Raw genomic sequence first — 22,509 nt, 5'->3', positions numbered from 1 at the left:
TCGGCCTCCCTCCCTCTCTCTCTCTCTCTCTCTCTCTCTCTTTCTGACTCTCACTCAATCACTCTCTCTCCTCACTTCCTGTGGTGCTCTCGCAGCCTTCTTCTCTGCAGTGGTGCGCGGCAGGAAGAGCGGCGAAGGCTTGAGGATGACAAACAGCCATTACCTCCATTAAAGTGAGCTGACTGAGCCAGTCTGCGCCCATCAAGTGGAACCTCCCAGTCCACTGGGGCTTTCAGCTATCGCCTTTGGCTACGGGGAATGGGGTTGAGGAGGAGGGGTGAGTTGATGTAGCGTGAGACAGCTCTGTAGCCTTCATTAAATTACTTGCGTCCCGCTGAAACAGATGACTCTAGTCGTATCGCCAGTGTTAAGTTTTTTTTTTACACGCTGCATGCTGAGGCACAAAAGTGAAGTGCTTGCCGGTGTGTGTGATGTGCTACATTCCGTCGGGGTCAAAGCCGGGCAGGGCCTCGCACAAGTGGGTTTGATGGCGCGTTACTCGTGGGTGAGAATCTGTAACAATTTCTTCCAAATCTATTTTCGTGTTGCAACCTGACGTCAAGAATTGGCAGCAGTTCAGAGAGGATGAATCACTGCTTGAGAGTAGGTTTTTAAAGCTCACCCCTGTAGGCGGAGTGCTCACATGAACCTAAACATTTTCTTAGCATTGGTCAAAGCAACTGCAGAAGCACTATTCTCAGGACACATGAGTTCACTGGATGATATTGTATAATTCCAAATTTACACTGCAAAGGTGGCACAAAAGTGCTTCTGATGTGTTTTTACACGGATAGTTTAATGCTGCTCAGAGGTGGCATGAATGCATTTACACAGCAATTACAACTGTTTTAGCTACATTTAAATAAACTAATTTAGTTGACTAACTTTCAACAAAATTTATTTAAATGTAGCAAATATAAATTGATTGCAACCACTTACCTTAATTTTTTTTTTTAGTAAATTCAATTAATCATTTTTTTCAGTGTACTTTGATAGTAGGTTTGAGGTGGGTCAGAACAGGCATAATCTAGTCTGGCTTTTATGGAGCATTATGCCTTTAATTTTTGTTTAAAGGGACAGTTCACCCAAAAATTTAAATTACCCCATGATTTACTCACCCTCAAGCCATCCTAAGTGTATATGACTTTCAGACAAATACAATCGGAGTTATATTAGAAAATGTCCTGGCTCTTCCAAGCTTTATAAAGGCAGAGGTTGTCGAGATTTTAAAGCCCAAAAAAGTGCATCTATCCATCATAAAAATTATTCCACATGGCTCCAGGAGGTGAATAAAGGCCTTCTGAGACGAAGAGATGCATTAGTGTAAGAAAAATATCCATATTTAAAACTTTATAACCGTAATCTCTAGCTTTTGCTAACTCTCGTACTTGCGTTCACATTCCAGCAGCATAAGCTCCGGTGAGAATATGCTAGTCTCGTGAGAACCAAGTTTTGTTTACAGCAAAGGAAAACCAGTCTCGTCTTGGCTTATATCGAAATCCTCTGACATTTTTCTTTACAAATCCTCATTTTATACTTCTAAATCATGACCAGTGTCTTGTTTTGCTCTCTCCTCTGCACTTCCGCATTCGTCACTTCCTACTGTACATCCTACATCATACGCTGGAATGCCTCTCTCTAGTAAACGTGTGTATTAGTTAGCAGAAGCTAGAGAATACAGTTTATAAAGTTTTAAATACGGATATTTTTCTTGCACAAACGCATCATATCGTTTCAGAAGGCCTTCATTAACCCCCCTGGAAGAAACAAAGCAGTATTAACTTGGCTGTGTAAAGACACCTTAAGTGAACACTGAGATGTTGTCAAATTTACACTGCAAAGGTGGCACAAAAGCATTAGGTGTTACATAGTTTCATACTGCTCAGAGATGGCATAAATGCATTTACAGGTGTATAGTTTGATTCTAGGGGCGTAGGTGGATCAGAGCAGCATATTGTAGTGTGTATTTTATACAGCATTGTCTTTCATTTTGAGCAGGCAAAGAGCAGCCTTAACTCGGCTGTGTACAACGCCTATAGAGGTATTCTACTGCTATCTTTCCACTTTTTTGCAGTTAAAAACATAGTAAGAATTCCAAATGGATTAGCTTAACAGAATGTTCTGGGCTGCATTGAAACCAACGGAGCTACAATCAACTTAGGCTTACGATGCTTTTGGGAAACGCAGCCCTGGATTCTATTCAAGTTTAAGATGATGCATGCAATTTTTTTTTAGATAAAGTTTTCTTTTATCCCAGTATAGCAAAGACAACTATATGCAAGAAATTTGTGGCTAGATTCCCCCGAAAAGCTGTTGGAACACTGCTCTGTTTGTGAGCATTCTGACTAGTATATAATTGAGCTTTTTATAAATCCATTTGCTGACAGTAATTATTTCACCTTCTATTAAGATCTATTCAACAGCAACTGTGACATGCTGTCATTTACCTAGAAAATCTGTCAGTACAGACTGCCTTTACAGTAATGCACTTTCAGCAGGCTTTGTGGTATTGTAAGCATCATGCAAAAGTTACCGGCAAAAGGGTTTACTGGTGCATAAAATTTTGCACAGTAAGGTTATTAAGTGATTTTATCTCACTAGTCTCATGTTAACACATACAATGTTTAGGTCTAGTAATGTAGCACAGGAATTTGCAGGAACTTGATTCTATCCATCCGTTGTTGATTGGATTTTGAGATGAATGTGAGCTTGTAGTGGATTGTGGAGGGGCAGGGTTGAAGTAGATTAAATGATTGGAGAAGTCCTGCATACGTCACCAGAGAGAAGTATGTCATTTTCACCATACATAACATATAGATAATTCACAATACAATCTATAACATCAATACTCATTTTATACCAGTTTTAAAAAAAAAAAAGAGTATTATAATGGTTGTCATATTTCTCTTACATTTACAATCAGTCAAGCCTACTTGAACCATAAAAAAGAAAACAGAACCATGAAAACAAATATCTACTTTTTAATAACAAACACAAACATTTGAATCACAGGAACCTTATCCTAAAACTGAATGTTTGGTCCATAGTTTAGACGTCTTAAGTAGCAGTTAATGCTAGTAATCTCAGCTAAGCATAACGCACATCAATAGGGATATTTGTTAAAAAAAAAAAGTGGTGTCAAAGTCCAATCAGCACTTCCGAGAGCAATTAATGAATGCTCCCTGTGTTGTTGAAACAGCACTAATGCTGTTACAAGATCATAGCAACACACAGAGATAGTCTTGTGTGCTTTTGGGATGTTGTGAAACTAGACTGTGATATTTTAACCCAGTCAGGTTACCTTTTGCCATTTAAGTTAACCAGTGCTGAGAGAAAAGCACATGGTGTGATGGAAACATCCAAGTCTTTTAAGTAACAGCGCCGTCACTGATTTGCACTGTATAAAAGCAGCAAATAACGAACGTCAGGCACATTAACACGCAACCAATACCTTGCATAATTGCTTTTTTAACCGTAACCATACCGTGACTAACCATACCGAGATATTGTCCTACTGGTTGACTCATGGATAATGTGGTATGTCTCAAAACGCTAATAAATCGGTAAATAAACACCCTTTTGATAAAATGTTGAATAAATGCAGATGCCATCCTCTCAGCTCTAAAAATACAACGGAGCATAGCAATTACAGATAAAAGGCATGATGGCAAATCTTTACATGTGCTCTTTGTGTGTCTGCCGAGAACGCCCACACTGTCTGACGCAAAGAGCTGCTTCACGATCCTACCAAAGAGCAAGCTGAACATGAAGAAGAAGAAAAGGAGGATGGGAGAACGAGAGAAGGAGACAATCAGACCAGTGGACATAAAGGGCTCTTGTCAGGAGCCACTGATATGTTAGGAATAGCTGCCTGGCAAGAGCATTCACGCCCCTATGAGAAAGAACTACATATACCTAAACAGTGATCTACTCTACAAAGCCTTGTATGCACATCATTGTCTAAATTCTGGTTAAGCCTTTATTTAAAGATGTTTACTTGCTCTATAGCTATTAGAATATGATATATTGTATACATGATAATCAGCATATTCCAAATAATCTAAAACAAGCACATTCTTCTCATAATTTCTTGTTAAAAATGCTGGCATTGGCAATTTATTAAGTCGTCTTTAGCTATTTATTATTTTAAATAGCATAATGAATATGCTATTTATTTACATGTATGTTAATATTATTTAGAATTTTCTTTTTAAATATATATAAAAAAAATAAAAATACTATTTAAAAGAGCAAAGAACATGCACTACTATTTTTGAAAGAAGTCTCTTATGCTCACCAAGGCTGTATTTATTTGATCAAAATACAATAAATATTTATCCAAAATATTAATATGTATTTTATTAAAATGTAATTTATTCTGTGATAACAAAGCTATTACTCCAGTCTTCAGTGTCACATAATCCCTTCAGAAATCATTGTAATATGGTGATTTGCTGCTCAAGAAACATTTCTTATTATTATCACTGTTGAAAACAGTTGTGCTGCTGCTGTTTTTGTGGAAACAGTGATTTTTCAGGATTATTTGATAAATAGGAAGTTCAAAAGAACAGCATTTTTTAAATTGAATTTTTTTGTAACATTCTAAATGTATTTGCGGTCACTTTTGATCAATTTAAAGCATCCTTGCTGAATAAAAGTATTCACTTCTTTAAAAAAAATCTTGCTGGCCCCTTACTGATTTAAATGGCATCATAAGTCATTAAAAGCATTGATTTACACTCATTTGCATCTACTTCAATCAAAAACAAAGTTCTCTCTATGTTCTTTAGCTTCTGTTTAAATCTGCTTACCTTTAGTAGGTGGGTTGTACCTAACTAAACCATTTACAAGTTATATATGTAATTTTTCCATTTCTTTATTTCTACACTCCTATAAGAAGAACTCAAATAAAAGTTGATCAAATAAAAAATCATACATATGTAAAAACGGTTTGTTTCCATAAAAGCAACTGTCATAAAAGTTTCTATATCATCTATATCACAGGCAGAATGAACTCAATATGCCAAGTCTCTACTGACACTCTATCTACCATGAAACTCTATTCATAGACTGTTTAAAATTCATCCAGAGGTGAGAGGAACAAGCTTTTAAGAGGGTAAAGAACAGAAAAGGTTCTGTCTCCAGCGCATTGTTAGAAAAGGGCAGCCTCTCTCTACATCTCCGCTCCGCCGGCCTCCATCTCTGTGTCATTAAGTGACTAATTGTGTGCAGAGGGATGACACACATCCTCACACCAGCATCAAAGCAAAACCTACAAATTAATCCAAACAAACAGAGAGCGAGGAGGCTTTCTCTCAGTCCCTTTCTACCATGTCGCACAGTGTGAAGGATAAAGTGCGGGTCTGAATGCAAACTACCATTGGATGTATATTTAAATGTGTCCATTTCTCGAAACACAATGACGGGATCTTTGCAAAGACTGCATATAGATCATGAAGTGATGCTGGCAGAGAGGAAATAGATGTACACTAAGTAGCATTAAGTGGTTGCAGGAACACAAACAAGACATTATGAATTATTGATGTGAGGCTTTGTGAAAAACAGTCATGGGGTTAGACTTAAAACATTGCAGCACAGAATCATTCTTAGACATCAGACAGGATTCAGAGCAATACTGACAAGAACTGATGCATTGCATTGGAAAAATCTGAAAGAAAACACCCCCTGGTGGACATGCAGCAAAGCTGCAGTGCAAAAATGCACTGAAATCTACAGTAGTATTATTCCAGTCACGCAGCACAAAAAAACAAGTCAACTGCTGACAATGTGGTATATTTAAAAACATTTTCTAGGTTCAAAATAAGTGTTTTATCGACAGCATGTCACAAGCATACACTCTTAAAAATAAAGGTGCTTCAAAAGGTTCTTCACAGCGATGCCATAAAAGAACCATTTTTGGTTCCACAAAGAACCATTCAATCAAAGGTTCTTTAAAGAACCATCTCTTTCTTACCTTTTTGTAATCTGAAGAACCTTTTTTCACCACAAGAACCTTTTGTGAAACAGAAAGGTTCTTCAGATGTTAAAGGTTCTTTATGGAACCATTTAGACAAAAAGGTCCTTCTATGGCATCGTGAAGCACCTTTATTTTTAAGAGTGTAAGGTTGATGATGATGATGATGATGATGATGATAATACTTTGGTTGATTACAACATTTAATTTTTTTTTATAAAAAATGCAGTATTACAGTATTATTCTGCAAAATATTACATGGTTACAGTATTTCAATGGAAGTAAACAAAAGAAATCTAATGCTTATGTTTTTCAAGAAGCACTTACATTAAATATTCAGTAATGCTGCTTATAATTAAGGTTTAATCAATAATTTTTCTAAACTGTTCATTACCGTTGGGAACACTTCTCTAGCATGAAACTCTTGTTATGTGTTAGTGAAGTGGATGGAGTTTGCTAATGTAAACAGTGATTTACAGAACGACACACCTATTTGGTACCACTGCATATTTTTTGAGAATGTTACTAATCATTATAACTAGTCACACTAGTTCCAAGTCATCATGAGTCCAGGGTTATTATAGTCAACTAAAACTAAATCTGAAACTAAAATAAAACAAAACAAAAATAATTATAATAATAATAATTAACTGATTTTTTTTTTTTTTCAGCTAGTTGCCAAGGCAACATTTCAAATTTTAATACAGTTTAATTAAAGTTTAACTAGATTTACTAAAATAAATAAAACTGAAAATACTAATAACAAAAATTATATAAATATGTATTTAAAAATAAAACGACTAGAAATGACAAAAACACAGCTAAATTACTAAAACTTTAACTAAAATAAAAAAATGAAAACGGATATGGAAAATATAAAAAGTAATTAAAAATAATAATAAAAACTGAATTTAATAAAAATGCAAAATAGCATTTCAATTACTGTAAAATAACAATGCATCAGTCTTCTTCCTGTAATTTTAAAACAATGAATTTTAAATCTTAATGATCAAAATGTACTTTTCCTTATTTAAAACTGAAGGATGAGTCACAATAAATTTCTGTACTTGAAATCATGCCACAATGCTGTCAAGTTTAAATTGTATTGAACCGTGAACATGAAGGCCAATGTCTGAAACAAAACTATGAAATCTTTAACTGTTCACAGACACATGATGCACTTTAACTGAATTCATACAGCATTAACTGTATTTCTGTGAATATGCAGCTCACTACACTCGCTACAAAAATAATAAACGACTAAATTTAAATCTAGACCATCGACAAAACACAAAAGCTTGAGCGTGGTTAACTGAAAGGTGAGCTATCAGGAAGTGGTTTTAAACTGTCATTTCCAAAGATATCTCACTCAGCTCAACACTACCAAAGATGTGCATCAAGCAATACAAGACATGATGTTTTATATCATTAACAAGACAATTGGCTGCAAGATGAGGATTGTGCATAGAGGCCATTTGCAAGACATGCATATAACCATCTATTTGCCCTGGACATCTGACCTATAAAATGGTTGTATGAAACCGAACTAGCTCAACAATATTATAAGCTTTTCCACTGTCAGTTCATCTAAAAACTTTCCACATGAGATCACCTCTCATTTTAATATATATCTACAGAGATTGTGGTTTAAAAAAATGTGTCAGACAACTAGGCAGCTGGGTTTAGCATGGTTTAAAGGTTACAGAACAATGTGGGTGATGACATTTAAACCAGACTTTCTCTGAAAGTGTTTACTAATTACAGTTGGTTAAGAAATTATTTCTCTCCTGCGTGGTAGGGCAAGAAACTACAGAGCAAAACCTTTAACACAAGCATGTACAAAACTGTATAAGAATTACAGTGTTTAGCAGCCATAAAATATGGATGAACGCACTTCAGTCATGTCGTGTGGATCAAGCAAAACAAACAAAAGAAACAAATGATATTAAGATTGCAATTCATGCTATTTATTGGTTTATTTATTATGCCCCTGTTATTTGATTAAACTAGCTAATCTTAACCATGAATTCAAGAGACATCATAAAGTTAGCCTATTTCTAGCAGTTATACAAAAAGTGTGTTTATTTTTTTAAGAGCACTAATGGCAGCACATGCCAACAAAGTGTTTTATCATTTTATCTTTTACAAGCGGAAAACCAACAGCCCGCATGTATTTGTCAGTATCCTGTTTGGGTTTAAGTGCAAGGTCTTGAATTGAAACCAATGCTTGGACAATATGTTGCATTTAGGCCCACCAGACATAGTTTTCACACCAAGTCTTACATTACACATAAATATCAACATATTGTCATCAGATTCAGTCAATGGAACAATATTTGTCATTTGGGGTCACACCTAATGCACATCATGAACCTTTTAGACATTCGAAAAATAAAGAAACAAATAAACAATGTGAATTAATAGAACAATGTAAATAAGAAGAACATTAATGTAAAAGCAGCATTTATCATGTCGTAAAATATACTTTCTGAAAACAGGTCAGTCATTGGAGTTAACCAGACATTACGGAGAAGGGCATCACTGCACTGAACTTGATTTAAAAAATAAATGCAAAATAAATAATAAACATCATCCTACCTGAGCAGGCTGAACGGAGTCTGGTCAATATTCTAGATTTAAAAGCCGTAGTGTCACTTAAAGATCGAACTCGAAATACAGGAAACACCTGGGGAAATGTCTTCAGGTATGAAAAACTGTCTTCCTCCGCCATTCCGCTTGTATTTTTATTTCTAGAAAAAAATATAGATTCGTTTCAGTGTCCTGTAATCTTGTTGTCAACGTAACGCTGATAAAATCTGATGCTAAATTCTGTCTGCAGAGCTTTACCCGTCAGTTTATCGGTTGTAATGAGGAACTCTGTTCACCTGTTTAGGAGAACTCAACTTTCAAAAACACGAAGTCGACTGGCTACTTCTCCCCGAGTCTCATCAGAAGTTGTGCATGTCTTTCTTCTGCAAATAATCCTCTGCATTACATCAACAAATGAGACAGAAACGGAAACACCTCCATCAAAATGATAATCATCTACAAAGACTTTTACCCGGAGGAAGACTGAGGTCACGCTCTTTACAGCTGCAGGCAGTACCAAATCATCCCTGTGGGGGGCGATACCATACGGACTTGTAATACGGAGATTATATATATATATATATATATATATATATTCTTAACTTCTAATATTCTTAATATTAAATACTTTGCCAAAATCATAATATTAAAAATATATTTTAACATATACTACTAGGGTAAGATGACCCCGTTCTATACTTGGGGCAATAATGTTTGGTTTGGGATTTTACTGAAGTAACAATTAGAAAACAGTATTGCAGATGTAACTAACCTGTATGATTTCCTAAAAATACCAAAACACTGAATAGGCCTTCTTAAGCCTTTTGAAATAGGATACTTTTCATTTAGGGTGGAAACTGAAGAAGGTCTTTAGGCCATTTCGTAAGGGGTTAAATGACTCACTCAGTTTCCTGTTTTTCACCTTATGAAAGTCCCGTCCATATCTTAGTGCTCTCTCCCCACCGACCAGTCTGACATCATGTTTAAGGTAAATATGGTAGTGTGTGGTTTCCTCTTACGAAGTTGTTTATCAACACACAGAAGCCGGTTTGAAGCTGAACATTGGGGAAATCTGAGTGTCTCAATACTGTGTTAATGTGTAACTAAGTGGACTGGTCATCATGCAATATGTTATTTAAATGCTGGGTAGACCCTCAGTCCACCATAGAATCACCAGCTCTAGAATCAGCAAAGCATCTGCAGGTAAACAGGAGATCTGCCTTTTTATCTTTTTTCACACCTTTATGACTGATTATCTATGCCTGTGATTAAAGAGTTATCATTAAATGATCCTGATAAAATGTTTGGCTTAGTTGAATTAGGCTACACTTAACAGTGATAACTGATCCAGACATATTACTGTATCTCAGTTTTGCTCTGGGACTTTGGATTGTAATTTTTGGCACTATTACATAAACAACTATATATATATATATATATATATATGTATATGTATTTTTATTGTATTTTTTAAAGTCACAGAATCCTTTAAAAATCATTGGAATCTGTTAATTTGGTGCTCGAAATATTTTTTTTTATCATCAATGCTGAAAACACTTGTCCTGTTTAATATTTTTGTGGAGACTATAATACATTTTGAATTTGAATCTGGTAATAAGTGTAACAACAAAAATGGGCAAAAGAAGTCTCAGTGACTTTGCTAATTTTATGAAAATTTTCTGATATTTTTTTATAGTGAAAACAATTGCTGAAATTCCCCAAATAGACAAAACCGACACTACATGCTATTTTTTCATAAGGAAAATAAATAAAATACAATAATTGCCCATAATATTGTTACACACAACAGAAAAATAATGTAGGAAAGCTCTTGTCCTGCTTAATATTTTTGGAGATCTTACATTTTTCTAAGGATTTTTTTTTATGAAAATGAAGTTTAAAACAGCATTTATTTGACAGAAATCTTTTGTAAAATTTTAAATGTCTTTAGTGTCACAAAAGCATTAATTTCTTTTAAAAAATCTTGTATTTTTTATATTATACTCTGCATCATATTATCTAAGAGCGTTTTGAACTACGATGAATCTGAACTGGAATGTACTCATTTGACTCTTTGCTCCTTTATCTGAGTCATGTGTTCTCGGCTCTTTGGTTCAGGGTTATTGCCCTCAAATGCAGCTCAGTACAGAGACCTCAGCTGCTGTTAAGCAGAAACTGGTCAATTTATTCTGTGAAAAACGGGGGTGGAAGAGTAGAGATCAATCATAGCAAAGGCCCCCTGTTGGTTCTGAAATGCAAAAAAGTGTTGATATGTCCATATTAATTCCATGTAATATGTGGTAAGCTTTGCTAGTATTCTCATGTAATAGCAAGTCCATGTCATACTCAAATCAGTTTAATATCCAATAGGCACACCAGAAGGGTTTCCCATAAAGATGAACAAGATGTTCCTCGCTCTCTTAATGGTTTCCTGCTTTGCAATGGGAACAGCCAATCGAGTGTATGTCCACCCCTTCAACCTCTTTAGCTCTGAAAACATCAGCTGTGAGGTTATCCAGAATGAGGAACACAAGCCCGTCGAGACTGTCCATCCACTGACTCCTCTTCAGGACAGCACTGAGCCAGACCCACGATCCAGCAGCACCACAGAGAACCTGAAAAACCTCACCCAACGAACTGCTGTGTTAGCAGAACTGCAGAATTCACTCGGGTTACGCATGTACCAGGCACTTAGTCGTACACAGAAGCATGCCAACACGCTGCTGTCACCTCTAAATGCCTTTGGGTCTTTGGTGACCCTCTACCTGGGAGCATCCAAAAAGACTGCTATTTCCTACCAACAGCTGTTAGGACTCAACCTGGAGTCTGAAAAGGCCGACTGTGCATACTTCATTGATGGACACACAGTGTTGCGTACGCTCCAGGCCATCAGTGCGCAGGTAGACCAATCACGAAATGAGCTCAGGACCCTCGTGTGGACGTTCATTACCAGCGACGCTGACCTTTCCAAAGACTTTTTACGTGGAACACAAGACTTCTCAGATGACTCTTTTGTCCGAGCAGTGGACTTCTCAAAAGCAAAGGAAGCTGAGGTGCAGGTGAACAACTTTATTCAGAAAACATCAGACAGCAAGGTTAAGGACCTGTTTAAGGGTGTTACTCCAAAAACAGACCTCCTGTTTGCTAGTTCAGTGCATTTTAAAGGTGAGTGATTTAAAAATGTAATCCTTAGCCTCATTTAATTAAATCTTAAGTACATTCTAAATATATAAACTTCATGAAGAATCTTGAAAGACTTCAGCCGGGCTCGCACTACAGGATTTTTAGCCCGATTTTGCCCCGATTTCCCCCTCCCGAGAATCAGAGCAAAAATCTTGTCGAACGATGTTCGGCGTGGATTACCTGGTAATATGAGACATTCACTGATCGAATCTTGCATCTCCCGATGTGCTCGCACACAAATCGAGGCCGCCCCGATCATATCAAACATGCAAGGGAAGATAATCTGCAAAGATTCTCCTTATGTGTGTGCTGCAACCAGATTTCATAATAGGTTAGAATTTTAAAACTCCTGTAGTGTGAGCCAGGCTTTAGTGGCATTACTAAGTATAATAGGCCTAAAAGTAATATTTAGTAATTTTTTTATTATTTATTATTATTATTTAATTTTTATTTATTTATTTTTTTGCAAATATAGTGCTTCAGTGGCTAAAATACCCCATCGAGTATTTAGAGGGAGAAAAAAATAGTAGCCTATTTTATTATGCTCAACAGAAGATAATCTGCAAAGATTCTCCTTATGTGTGTGCTGCAACCAGATTTCATAATAGGTTAGAATTTTAAAACTCCTGTAGTGTGAGCCAGGCTTTAGTGGCATTACTAAGTATAATAGGCCTAAAAGTAATATTTAGTAATTTTTTTATTATTTATTATTATTATTTAATTTTTATTTATTTATTTTTTTGCAAATATAGTGCTTCAGTGGCTAAAATACCCCATCGAGTATTTAGAGGGAGAAAAAAATAGTAGCCTATTTTATTGTTATGCTCAACAGAAGAAAATGTAGAAAATAGGCTCATGGAGGCACTTCAAAAAATAAAATAAAATAATAAAATAAAATTATTGCCCATTTTTGTTGTTACACACAACAGAAAACATAATGTAGGAAATAGACTCACTGTTACACCAAATACACAAAATAATGTTCTTTTTAGCAGCATCATATGACCCCTTTAAAAAAATGAAATTAAATTTAAAAAAATAACTCACCTGCTGTAGGTTGGTATTTTGAAAAACACAACAGAAAACAATGTAGGAAATAGAGAGGCACTTCAAAAATGAAATGAAATGAAATGAAATCAAATTAAATAAACTTTTTAAAATATGTAACTTTTTCCAGGTAACTGGAAAACTGCTTTCCAACCTGAAGCAACCAGTGATCAGAAGTTCTGGACTCATGAGAACTCAAGTGTCGAAGTCCCCTTCATGATGCATACTGGAAACTACATGTACTTCAATGATGTTGGCAGGAAATGTTCTATAGTCAAGCTTGGTCTCAGTAAGAGGACCTATATGCTGCTAGTGCTGCCTAATGAGGGAGCTAGCCTGCAGGACACTGAGAAGCAGCTCTTAACAGTCATACCTGCATGGCATCGAAATCTAAAAGAAACGTGAGTACATGTTTGTCCTGAGAAAGTGCACACTGAAAATGGTAAATAAAATGACCTCAAAGACCAATCACAGATTTACTTGTTTGTGTTGGCAGAAATCTGGAACTATCGTTGCCCAAATTCTCCTTGACTGCTGTGACAGACCTGAGATCAGTTCTATCAGAAATGGCAGTGGAAAAATACCTCATGGGCTCCGATGCCAACTTCAGAAGACTGAGCAGCAAGGAGAACTTCACCATTGATAAGGTAAAATTCTGTTTAGAGCAAGCTAAAATCAATTAGGACCAGTAAAATCTGACTCTAACCAGTTCTGTAACAATTATAAATAACTACCTTTATAACCAACATGGTCCACACAGTTATTTTCATTACTGTAAACCAAATGACAACAGTAACCTCCATATATTTATCTCACAGGTCCTCAACAAGGTTGTGCTTGAGATGACAGAAGGAGGATCTGAGGTTCAGAACAGAACTGAAGATGAAACGGTTCCCCATAAAATCACGGTCAACCGGCCGTTCTTCTTTGCTATTGTAGAGGGCAACTCTAATGCCATACTCATGCTCGGCAAAATCGTCAATCCAACAACCTAAAAATCTCTGTTTTGGTGGTGACTTTACATTATATTACAATATAAACAGTGTTTTCATGTTTCCATTCAACTAATAACCATATGTTAAAACAATGGATAACATCAAGTCAACCTGTTATATCTTTGCTCAGGCAATCTTTTTAGGGATTTTCAAGACTTGGATGTTTTATATTTTAGTATCTGCTAATTACAAATGTTTAATATAGAATTTGTTCTATGCATAACATGGTTACTTGAATTAACTGCAATTATTTTAATGATGTATTCATAATAAGAAATATGTATAAACCTCATTTATGTACTGTTAAAACAAATAAAATTTGAATATTTATGAATAAATATGACTCGGAGGGATGCTCATTTTTAACTAAAATGGCAAAAGGATTCTACAAAAATGTAAGAAACCAAAAATCCTGTAAATAAAAGCAACCATACAGTATGAAATATCATAATCATTAAACAACCCACATTTACTTTATCCAGTACATGGTGCATCTTTAAGGCAAATGAACAATAAACAATTACTGAGGAAACTGCTACGAAGAGACCCCTAAAATCGAAAACACACACTCTATCCTCATTTTTTTATTGTTAAATCTTATTAGTCCCATTCTTACCCAGTGAAACACAAACTCCAACACCCATTTTGATATATTAAAAAAAAGAGGTAATTTGAGCATTAAACCTCTTTAGCGTTTGCACTGTTGATGCTATTTGGCAGGGTTCACCGGAGGGTTAATGTCTGAGAAAAACAATTTCTGCCAGATACAACTCCAATCAAACACCTGTGTTGAGTGCATTTTTTTTTTTTGATGTAACCACATATGACAGGACACGAGAGCTTATAGCACTTTATATGTTGAGTGCTTACTGGTTCATACAAAAAACTAATTTCTCATTCATTTCTCCAATAAATTTGAACCATACATTTTTTTTTTTTGGCCATATAATCCCATATAGTTCAACAATAAATAACTTATCAGAGAGTAAATCACATTCTTTTAGTGTGCTGCTCCTCCAAACAGGTCAGGATAGCTGCTATTAGAAGAGTTGAGGGATGGCAGAACTTCATAAAACCACTCCTGGAGCAGATACTGAGCCATGTGGCAACATTCTGATCAGTAACCATTTTGGACCCTACTTTTGATCTGGCCCCTCCAGGGCCATTCTGGTTTAGGACCCCGTCTGCTCCGCTGAAGCGAGATCTCTTGCCTCCTGTACCAGTTCCAGCAGAGAAGAGAACATGGTGATGTCGCTTGGCTGAAGACCCATCCTTATAATCTTGGGTAAAAAAAAAAAAAAAGGATAAGTATAATGAAGCAAACCCGATATGCACAAATAGGAGAGAAAAGCTAATCGTTCATCAAGAACCATGTTCATACCTGTTCTCCAAGATACTCCACATCCAGCGCCAGCTGCAGACGGATCTTGCTGTCATCTGATGGCCCTGCATTGACGCCTACGGTGCTGGTGGTGGTTGTTTTCCTAGCCTGCTTCAACCTTTTTAGACTTTCCTCCATCTTCCTCACTGAGCTCAGCACATCCGATATAGTCTCAAAATATCTATTAAACACAAAGGTCATTTTTAAACAAAAAGTTCTTCAATCTAGAATTAATAAACTAGTTTACCTAGACATTTCGGAATCATAAAAGTTTGCCTCTGCTGTACCTATGGGTGCAGTCTGAGAGTGTGACCCGGAGCCACTCCTGGATGATGGAGTCTTTCACCACATTTTTGGAGTCGGTGACCAGCTGATGGAGCGGCTGAAGTGCGTTGTCCATATAGGCTGAGGCTCTGGTGGGCACTTCCTATTAATGAGAGAACAACTAAAGTTCAGATCAGAGCACTGAGCAGCTTGTTTTCATGTAGAGGAAATGTAAACTTGCAAAGCTTGCAAACTGGCACGTTCAGGTTTTTAAAGTATGTAACAGAAGTAGACTTCACATTATGACATGCATCCAAGTGAAACAGATTATCAAAAAAGAAAAAAAAAAAAGAAAAAAGTAGAACAGGGACTTGGTTCTATCCAGATGTTGATCGGTTATTCCTTCCTACTGTTTATAAATTCTGTTTAAAATGGATAAAAAATGGAGACATCAAATAGTCTAAGTAAAAATGGTATGGGAAAAATTCAACCAAATAATTTAGAAACATTTCAAAACAAATCAATCCAAATGTGTTTTTATTTTCTTCCCAGCCTGTCTCTGATTCTTTCTGCATGATATTACATGGGCATATAACTCGACCTTGTTAGTCCTTCGATAAAGTCGTGGGACTTCCGAAGCGTTTTTCAGGAAACGAACGCTCCTTTCTGTTAGATGCTGAGTCATTCTGCTGTTCAGTGTGGGGATGCAGCTGGACAGGGCAGCGCTGGAATCCTGCAAGGCTTCTGGAGCACCAAACAGGAATGAAACGTATTACTTGGGACCATTAGAAATGGCATCCGAATCTTAACAACATCAGAAATGGCTTCAAACTCCAGAACAAACCTGAAACAACAGCAACGTTTTTGAACCCAATACTCTCCAATTTGGCCTTGATCATCTCAGAGATATCTGGAATCTGGGAACAGAGTGAAAGCATTTCTCACTCAATCCAAATGAGATCAAAATTAGACTGTGTGAAATAAAAATCAGAATTACCTGTCCTTGTAACTTATCAACATCAGCTGCAATGAAGACGAGCTTCTTGGTAGACAAAACAGTGGGGCCGCCAGTTTCGCTGTCTGCATCCTGTGATGTGCGGCTGGATGTGGAGGAGGCGGAGCTTGGAAGCGGTCTTACCGAATCTTTGCTAGTCTCTGGAGGAGGTGATTTTGTTAGGACCTGTGAGACGAAAAAGAAAGACATGAATAACAATCCTATTATAATTCATATAATTTCCACCAGGAATGCCTTACCTCTGTAAGAAAGGTAGCATATCTGGAAATCAGTTGTAGCATTAGTTTCCAAAATCGATGAGCAAGTGGTGGCAGGTACACCTGGTCAGCCCAGCACCTGCACACACAGCTCCACAACACCTCCGTCACCTGCAGGTGGTAACTGCTGCCCGCTGAGTTCACAAATTCAAAAAGCAGACTGGATGTCAGTGGTGATCAGTTACTCACGCTCTTGTAAAAGTGACGGCTATTATTTATCATAAAAAGCAAACAACAACAGGTCACCAGATGCACAGAGAAGGCAATACCATATTAAACATGTTTTATGTTCATGTGCATTCATTTTTACATGAACCCAAATACACTCACTGACCTGGAGCTGCCTCTAGTCCATTGGAAATGGCATTTTCTAGACTTCCAGCAATCTCCTTGAACCTGAAAAACAAGCCCAAGCCAGAAAGTCAAGAGACAGCTGTAGATACAAAGACTTCAAAGTCATGTTCTCAATGACTTCAAACTTAGAGATTTCAATATACAGCACAGGATATGCAAAGAATTAAACACAAAGGTCATTTTTAAACAAAAAGTTCTTCAATCTAGAATGAATAAAGTTCACCTAGATGTTTGCCTCTGCTGTACCTATGGGTGCAGTCTGAGAGTGTGACCCGGAGCCACTCCTGGATGATGGAGTCTTTCACCACATTTTTGGAGTCGGTGACCAGCTGATGGAGCGGCTGAAGTGCGTTGTCCATATAGGCTGAGGCTCTGGTGGGCACTTCCTATTAATGAGAGAACAACTAAAGTTCAGATCAGAGCACTGAGCAGCTTGTTTTCATGTAGAGGAAATGTAAACTTGCAAAGCTTGCAAACTGGCACGTTCAGGTTTTTAAAGTATGTAACAGAAGTAGACTTCACATTATGACATGCATCCAAGTGAAACAGATTATCAAAAAAGAAAAAAAAAAAAGAAAAAAGTAGAACAGGGAATTGGTTCTATCCAGACGTTGATCGGTTATTCCTTCCTACTGTTTATAAATTCTGTTTAAAATGGATAAAAAATGGAGACATCAAATAGTTTAAGTAAAAATGGTATGGGAAAAATTCAACCAAATAATTTAGAAACATTTCAAAACAAATCAATCCAAATGTGTTTTTATTTTCTTCCGAGCTGCCTCTAGTCCATTGGAAATGGCATTTTCTAGACTTCCAGCAATCTCCTTGAACCTGAAAAACAAGCCCAAGCCAGAAAGTCAAGAGACAGCTGTAGATACAAAGACTTCAAAGTCATGTTCTCAATGACTTCAAACTTAGAGATTTCAATATACAGCACAGGATATGCAAAGATGTTGGACTTTTTTTTTGATAAATACTAATTCTGTATTAAGAAGAAAATTAAACAGCTGATTTGTGATCTGAAAGGTCAGATTGGTAATGGAGAATCCATTATACAGGTCCATTATTGGCTGTATGTGACTTCCATGTGGGCTGATGCACAGGAAGTAACAGAAACAGAGTGACAAATGCCAAATGCATCTTTTACCATTCTTTTTGTTGATTAAAATCAGAGAACTTTTACACTTGGTATTTTAGTTGGAACAATTAACAAAATTATTAAGATGTCTTAAAGTGTTCAATAACTACAGTAAATTGCAAACATAGTTTCAAATCCAGTATGTTAAACCATTTAACAAATACAACACAAGAACTACAGAAGTTCACCACAAGACCTTAATTCCAAGAAAAAGCAAACACATTTTACAGGCTTAACTGGCTTAAACAAACTAAGATAGCAGTGGACTTTATAACCAGCGAATAGTCATCAAACATCACAGAGCAAAGTCTATCCAGACTAAAACACAGATCGATTCATATCCAGGGCGATTATCTCTCTTTAAATATATTGCAAAAAGAACAGAATCCAAGCTGCACATGAGATTCCAAAAAATGATGGGAAAAAAACTATTTGAGTCACTTCCAACAACAGACACAGGGAGTGTTTACAGGAAGCAGGTTACAAACAACCCTTTAAAGGAATCTTTCTCTGCACTTTTTGGTGGGGGATTGACTGTTTAATGTCAATATACTATATCACAGTGTAGGAAACAAATGGGTCACACAGAATTTCCAGGTTGTATTGACCTAAAAAATAGTTCATGAACAGATAAAGCACTGGAAAGGTACAGCTGTGACTGGATTTCTAAGTCCTCATACTCACCGCAGCTGAAAGTACACTGGCAGGTTCCATTTGTTGTGGAAACTCTGGTAGCACGGATGTGCTCGCAGCCTCTTCACGCTGGCCTGGGAACCACACTGCCTCTCAAACTTACGCACAAAATCCATGCTGACAGTGTATCTCTACATAACAGAACACAGAAACAAGGAAAACCACTTAATGAGATGTACATTCCCATTATAAAAAGTGATTTCGTTTAAAGGTTACAACAAAAAGTAAAAAAATGCTACTGCGTGTTTTCACTTTGCTTACCTCATAAAATGCATCTGGGTTTCCAGGATTGAAAAGGGAAGGGACTCTTTCCTCAACACCTCTAATGATCTCAGGCCAAACGGAGTTCACCAGGAAGTCATATCCTGGAACAATGTCGGCTTTATCGCTGGGCATACAAAAGGGTAAACTCGTTAAAATGTATTGTGTGTAATATGACAGCAATGGCGGTGCAATGTAGTAAACATTCACTTTTAGTGGCAGACATACCTAGAGATTGCTCCACCAGTCACCTCTCGCAGCAGTCGACAATGGTGAGGCACAAACTCCAACAGCTTTGAGTACATCATCTTAAGACCATTAGGGTTGGACTTGACAAACTGTTCAACTATAACCTGACAAAAAAAGGAGAAATCTACATTCAGATGGAGAAGACGGATAACATGTCCATGAATTTTGTATCTTTACAATTGAATCTCATTTGCAAAACTCACAACATTGTCAATAATGACAGATATGCAAATTACAATTGACTGTATTGCTGTATCCGGGTGATATGCAAAATGTACCTCATCCATGTATGGTTTGACTAAGACCTGTCCGACCAGTGCCTCTGCATCCCTGGTCTTATCAATGGTAGCATATGTCCTGAGGCAATGCCGCACGATATCTATATTTGATGTCTGTAGGCCTTGGATCAATAAGCCTTCCAGGGACTGCTGAAGCATAGCTGTGATACCTGCTATTCTCTGGAACACAGAAAAATGCCCACACAAAATCAGTAAGTAGATATACGCTATATGGACAAAAGTATTGGGACACCTGACCATCACACCGACAGTGACAGTAATAAATGTCTGCATTCTAAATACATAAACATTAATATGGAGTTGGCCCTCCTTTGCAGCTATAACAGCTCTTCTTGGAAGGCTTTCAACAAGATTTTGTTTTTGTGGGATTATTTGCCCATTCATCCAGTAGAGCACTTGTGAGCTCAGGCACTGATGCTGGATGAGAAGGCCTGGCTTGCAATCTCCATTCATCCCAAAGGTGTTCAATGGGGTTGAGGACAGAGATCTGTGTGGGTCAGTCACGTTCTTCCACACCAAACTCAGTGGCGGCGTTTACACCACTCTATCCAACATTTGCTATTGTACTTGGTGATGTGTGGCTTGCATGCAGCTGCTCAGTCACAGAAAATGCAGACTGCATGGCTTGGTGCTTTATTTTTATGCTGCGTTCCAAACAACTCGAAACTCTGATTTTTCCCACCTCCGACTTGGAAATAACGTCTAGAACGCTGCTTGAAGTCGAACATCCGACCTGGGAACTCGGGGCAAATCGACCAACCCCAACTTCAGCGAGACACGTCATTTGATGTCACTGCATCTAACGAGCATACCTCGTGTCAAACTTTAAAACATTACACATTAAGTTTATAAAATGATACCTTAATTTTTACTTTTCGTCTGCTGGCAGCAAGAATGGCAGCATTTTTGTTCATTTTTTTCTGTTTTTGCCATAATTGACACTAAAAGACGAAATGCTCTCGTTGTGTCATGGTGACATCAAGAGGTCAATATGTTAACGTGACGTGTGATTGACTCAAAGTGGGACATTTCAACTCGGATGTTCCCACTTCCGACCTCGTCTGGAACGCGGCATTACACACCTGTGGCAACGGGTCTCATCAAAACACCTAAATTCCATAATTAAGAGCTGTGTCCCACTACTTTTGTCCATGTAGTGTAAATACATTCTCCTGCCGGAGCTAAAGTTGACAAGAAACAGAATGGGTTATTTTAAGACTGGGAGCTCACCGGTCGGACTTTATCAAGCAATGGCATTCCTTTGCTCTGGACTGCATGAAACTGTAACTGGTTGAACTCGGTGGCAATCCGCTCTAGAATCTGACCTGCCAGAAGAGGACTTAAAAACAAAGAACAAGCTGTTCATTTGCTGTTCATTCATGTGCAAAGTAAAATGCAAATAGTACATAATCAAAAATCCTTTCCGTAAGCCATGAGTCATATTTCAAAAGAAGTTGTTTAGCTGCAATATACGCTACTTTACCATTTGGGGTCAGTAAGATTTATTTTTTTTTAACAGTGATTAAAAGTGATTAATACTTTTATTGAGAAAGGAGTTATGTGACACTGAATATTGGAGTAATGACAGCTAAAAATTCAGCTTTGCCATCACAGGAATAAATTACATTTTAAAATATTTAAACAGAAAACTATTATTTTAAATTGTAATAATATTTCACAATAGTACTGCTTTTACTGTAAAATAAATGTAGCCTTGGTGAGCATAAGAGACTTATTTATAAAAAAAATTATCGACTTTTGAACAAACAAACTTTTGAACAGTAGTGTATTTGTCTAATTTACTTATTGTCTCTTTCACTACTCCACATACCTGCTGGTCTCAAGTGATGTTGTATCTTTGGTGTTTTGGTGAAGAATTTTCTCAATCTTCTCCACTGATCTCACAACTTGGATAAGTCTTAACACACAGAGCTACAAAAGACACAATGTTGGACAATATGTGCACAGTTGTAAGTAGGGCTGCCCCTTAATAGTCAACTAACCATTCGTCGACCAGAAGAGGCTTGGTCGACCAAAATTGTATTAGTTGCTTAGTCGCAGAAAAAAAAATAATAATAAAAATCCACATTGGCAAAGTCACGCAGATTGTTAAGGGCTGTATGTGGTGGTAGTACATCGGGCAGGACATCCAAACGCTCGCCTATCATTCATCGACCTCAAATATGGCTTATCATCTGAAATATGCAAGTATTAGCAACTTAACATGGCCGGTCAATCTAATGTTAATCTAGAGAAATGTGCGCTGTTCAAGTGTCTGTGCGGAGTGTGGAAGCTGAACAGTAGCGCTCACTGCAGGATAGATGGAGGCACCGGTGCGCTCATTTGCTCTTAAAATACTCCATCATTTTTGGTCATACAGATAAGAGTTATACATCTCTCGAATCTGTAAAGACTCTACGTTTATTTGTATGCACTCACAATAACAACATTGCGCTTTTGTAAAATAATGAAAGTAAACAGGATGTGCTTTCTGCCGTCTCATCTGTGAACTTGAGTGCGAAACTCCGTGTAAACTTACATTACAGACATGAAAAATATAGCCTATCTATAGAGAGCGAAATGTCTACTTTCAAATGAACCAATTCAAATGGGAAACAAATATTCTCCGATTATGTAATCCGTATGAAACATGCATACAGGTGCATCCACTACTGCGGAGATGACGAGTCAGTGTTGCAGAGTTCATCTCTTAATCCAAGAACAAAGAAAGCACTATATCAATTATTAAAATGTTAATGCAGCCTCCTTACTGTTTTTCCCTGACACATTAATAATCATTACTTCTGCTG

General features: G+C 37.0%; 3 protein-coding genes across 5 annotated transcripts in view; 1 reads left to right on the top strand and 2 right to left on the bottom strand.

The window, feature by feature from the left end:
- LOC107725481 (phosphatase and actin regulator 2) overlaps positions 1 to 9,104 on the bottom strand; it is a 39,264-nt gene extending 30,160 nt beyond the window's left edge. Inside the window, exons 1-3 of one of the 3 annotated variants that reach the window (XM_016534749.1) lie at positions 9,036 to 9,104; positions 8,822 to 8,946; positions 8,573 to 8,724 (exon numbers count right to left, since the gene is read on the bottom strand). In XM_016534749.1, coding sequence (XP_016390235.1) covers positions 8,573 to 8,705 — 133 coding nt within the window. In that variant the 5' untranslated portion in view covers positions 8,706 to 8,724; positions 8,822 to 8,946; positions 9,036 to 9,104. Of the gene's footprint in view, positions 1 to 8,572; positions 8,725 to 8,821 lie in introns of all 3 variants that reach the window. The other 2 variants (XM_016534748.1, XM_016534751.1) reach the window with 2 other exon arrangements.
- Positions 9,105 to 9,687: 583 nt separating this feature from the next.
- LOC107725476 (angiotensinogen-like) lies at positions 9,688 to 14,126 on the top strand. Its single transcript, XM_016534743.1, has 5 exons — positions 9,688 to 9,766; positions 10,934 to 11,728; positions 12,924 to 13,194; positions 13,290 to 13,440; positions 13,612 to 14,126. The coding sequence occupies exons 1-5, from the start codon at positions 9,703 to 9,705 to the stop codon at positions 13,786 to 13,788; spliced, it is 1,458 nt and encodes a 485-aa protein (XP_016390229.1). The 5' UTR covers positions 9,688 to 9,702; the 3' UTR covers positions 13,789 to 14,126.
- A 489-nt stretch (positions 14,127 to 14,615) lies between these two features.
- LOC107725477 (conserved oligomeric Golgi complex subunit 2-like) overlaps positions 14,616 to 22,509 on the bottom strand; it is a 9,613-nt gene continuing 1,719 nt past the window's right edge. Inside the window, exons 5-18 of the mRNA XM_016534744.1 lie at positions 21,531 to 21,631; positions 20,930 to 21,038; positions 19,679 to 19,858; positions 19,380 to 19,504; positions 19,152 to 19,278; positions 18,882 to 19,021; positions 17,040 to 17,101; positions 16,688 to 16,839; positions 16,431 to 16,613; positions 16,278 to 16,350; positions 16,035 to 16,177; positions 15,457 to 15,596; positions 15,170 to 15,350; positions 14,616 to 15,068 (exon numbers count right to left, since the gene is read on the bottom strand). Coding sequence (XP_016390230.1) covers positions 14,961 to 15,068; positions 15,170 to 15,350; positions 15,457 to 15,596; positions 16,035 to 16,177; positions 16,278 to 16,350; positions 16,431 to 16,613; positions 16,688 to 16,839; positions 17,040 to 17,101; positions 18,882 to 19,021; positions 19,152 to 19,278; positions 19,380 to 19,504; positions 19,679 to 19,858; positions 20,930 to 21,038; positions 21,531 to 21,631 — 1,824 coding nt within the window. The 3' untranslated portion in view covers positions 14,616 to 14,960. The remainder of the gene's footprint in view (positions 15,069 to 15,169; positions 15,351 to 15,456; positions 15,597 to 16,034; positions 16,178 to 16,277; positions 16,351 to 16,430; positions 16,614 to 16,687; positions 16,840 to 17,039; positions 17,102 to 18,881; positions 19,022 to 19,151; positions 19,279 to 19,379; positions 19,505 to 19,678; positions 19,859 to 20,929; positions 21,039 to 21,530; positions 21,632 to 22,509) is intronic.

This window comes from Sinocyclocheilus rhinocerous, unplaced genomic scaffold, assembly GCF_001515625.1.
Source record: "Sinocyclocheilus rhinocerous isolate Xijiao unplaced genomic scaffold, SAMN03320098_v1.1 scaffold366, whole genome shotgun sequence".
NCBI classification, from domain to species: domain Eukaryota; kingdom Metazoa; phylum Chordata; class Actinopteri; order Cypriniformes; family Cyprinidae; genus Sinocyclocheilus; species Sinocyclocheilus rhinocerous.
This window is presented reverse-complemented; position numbering and strand designations above follow the sequence as displayed.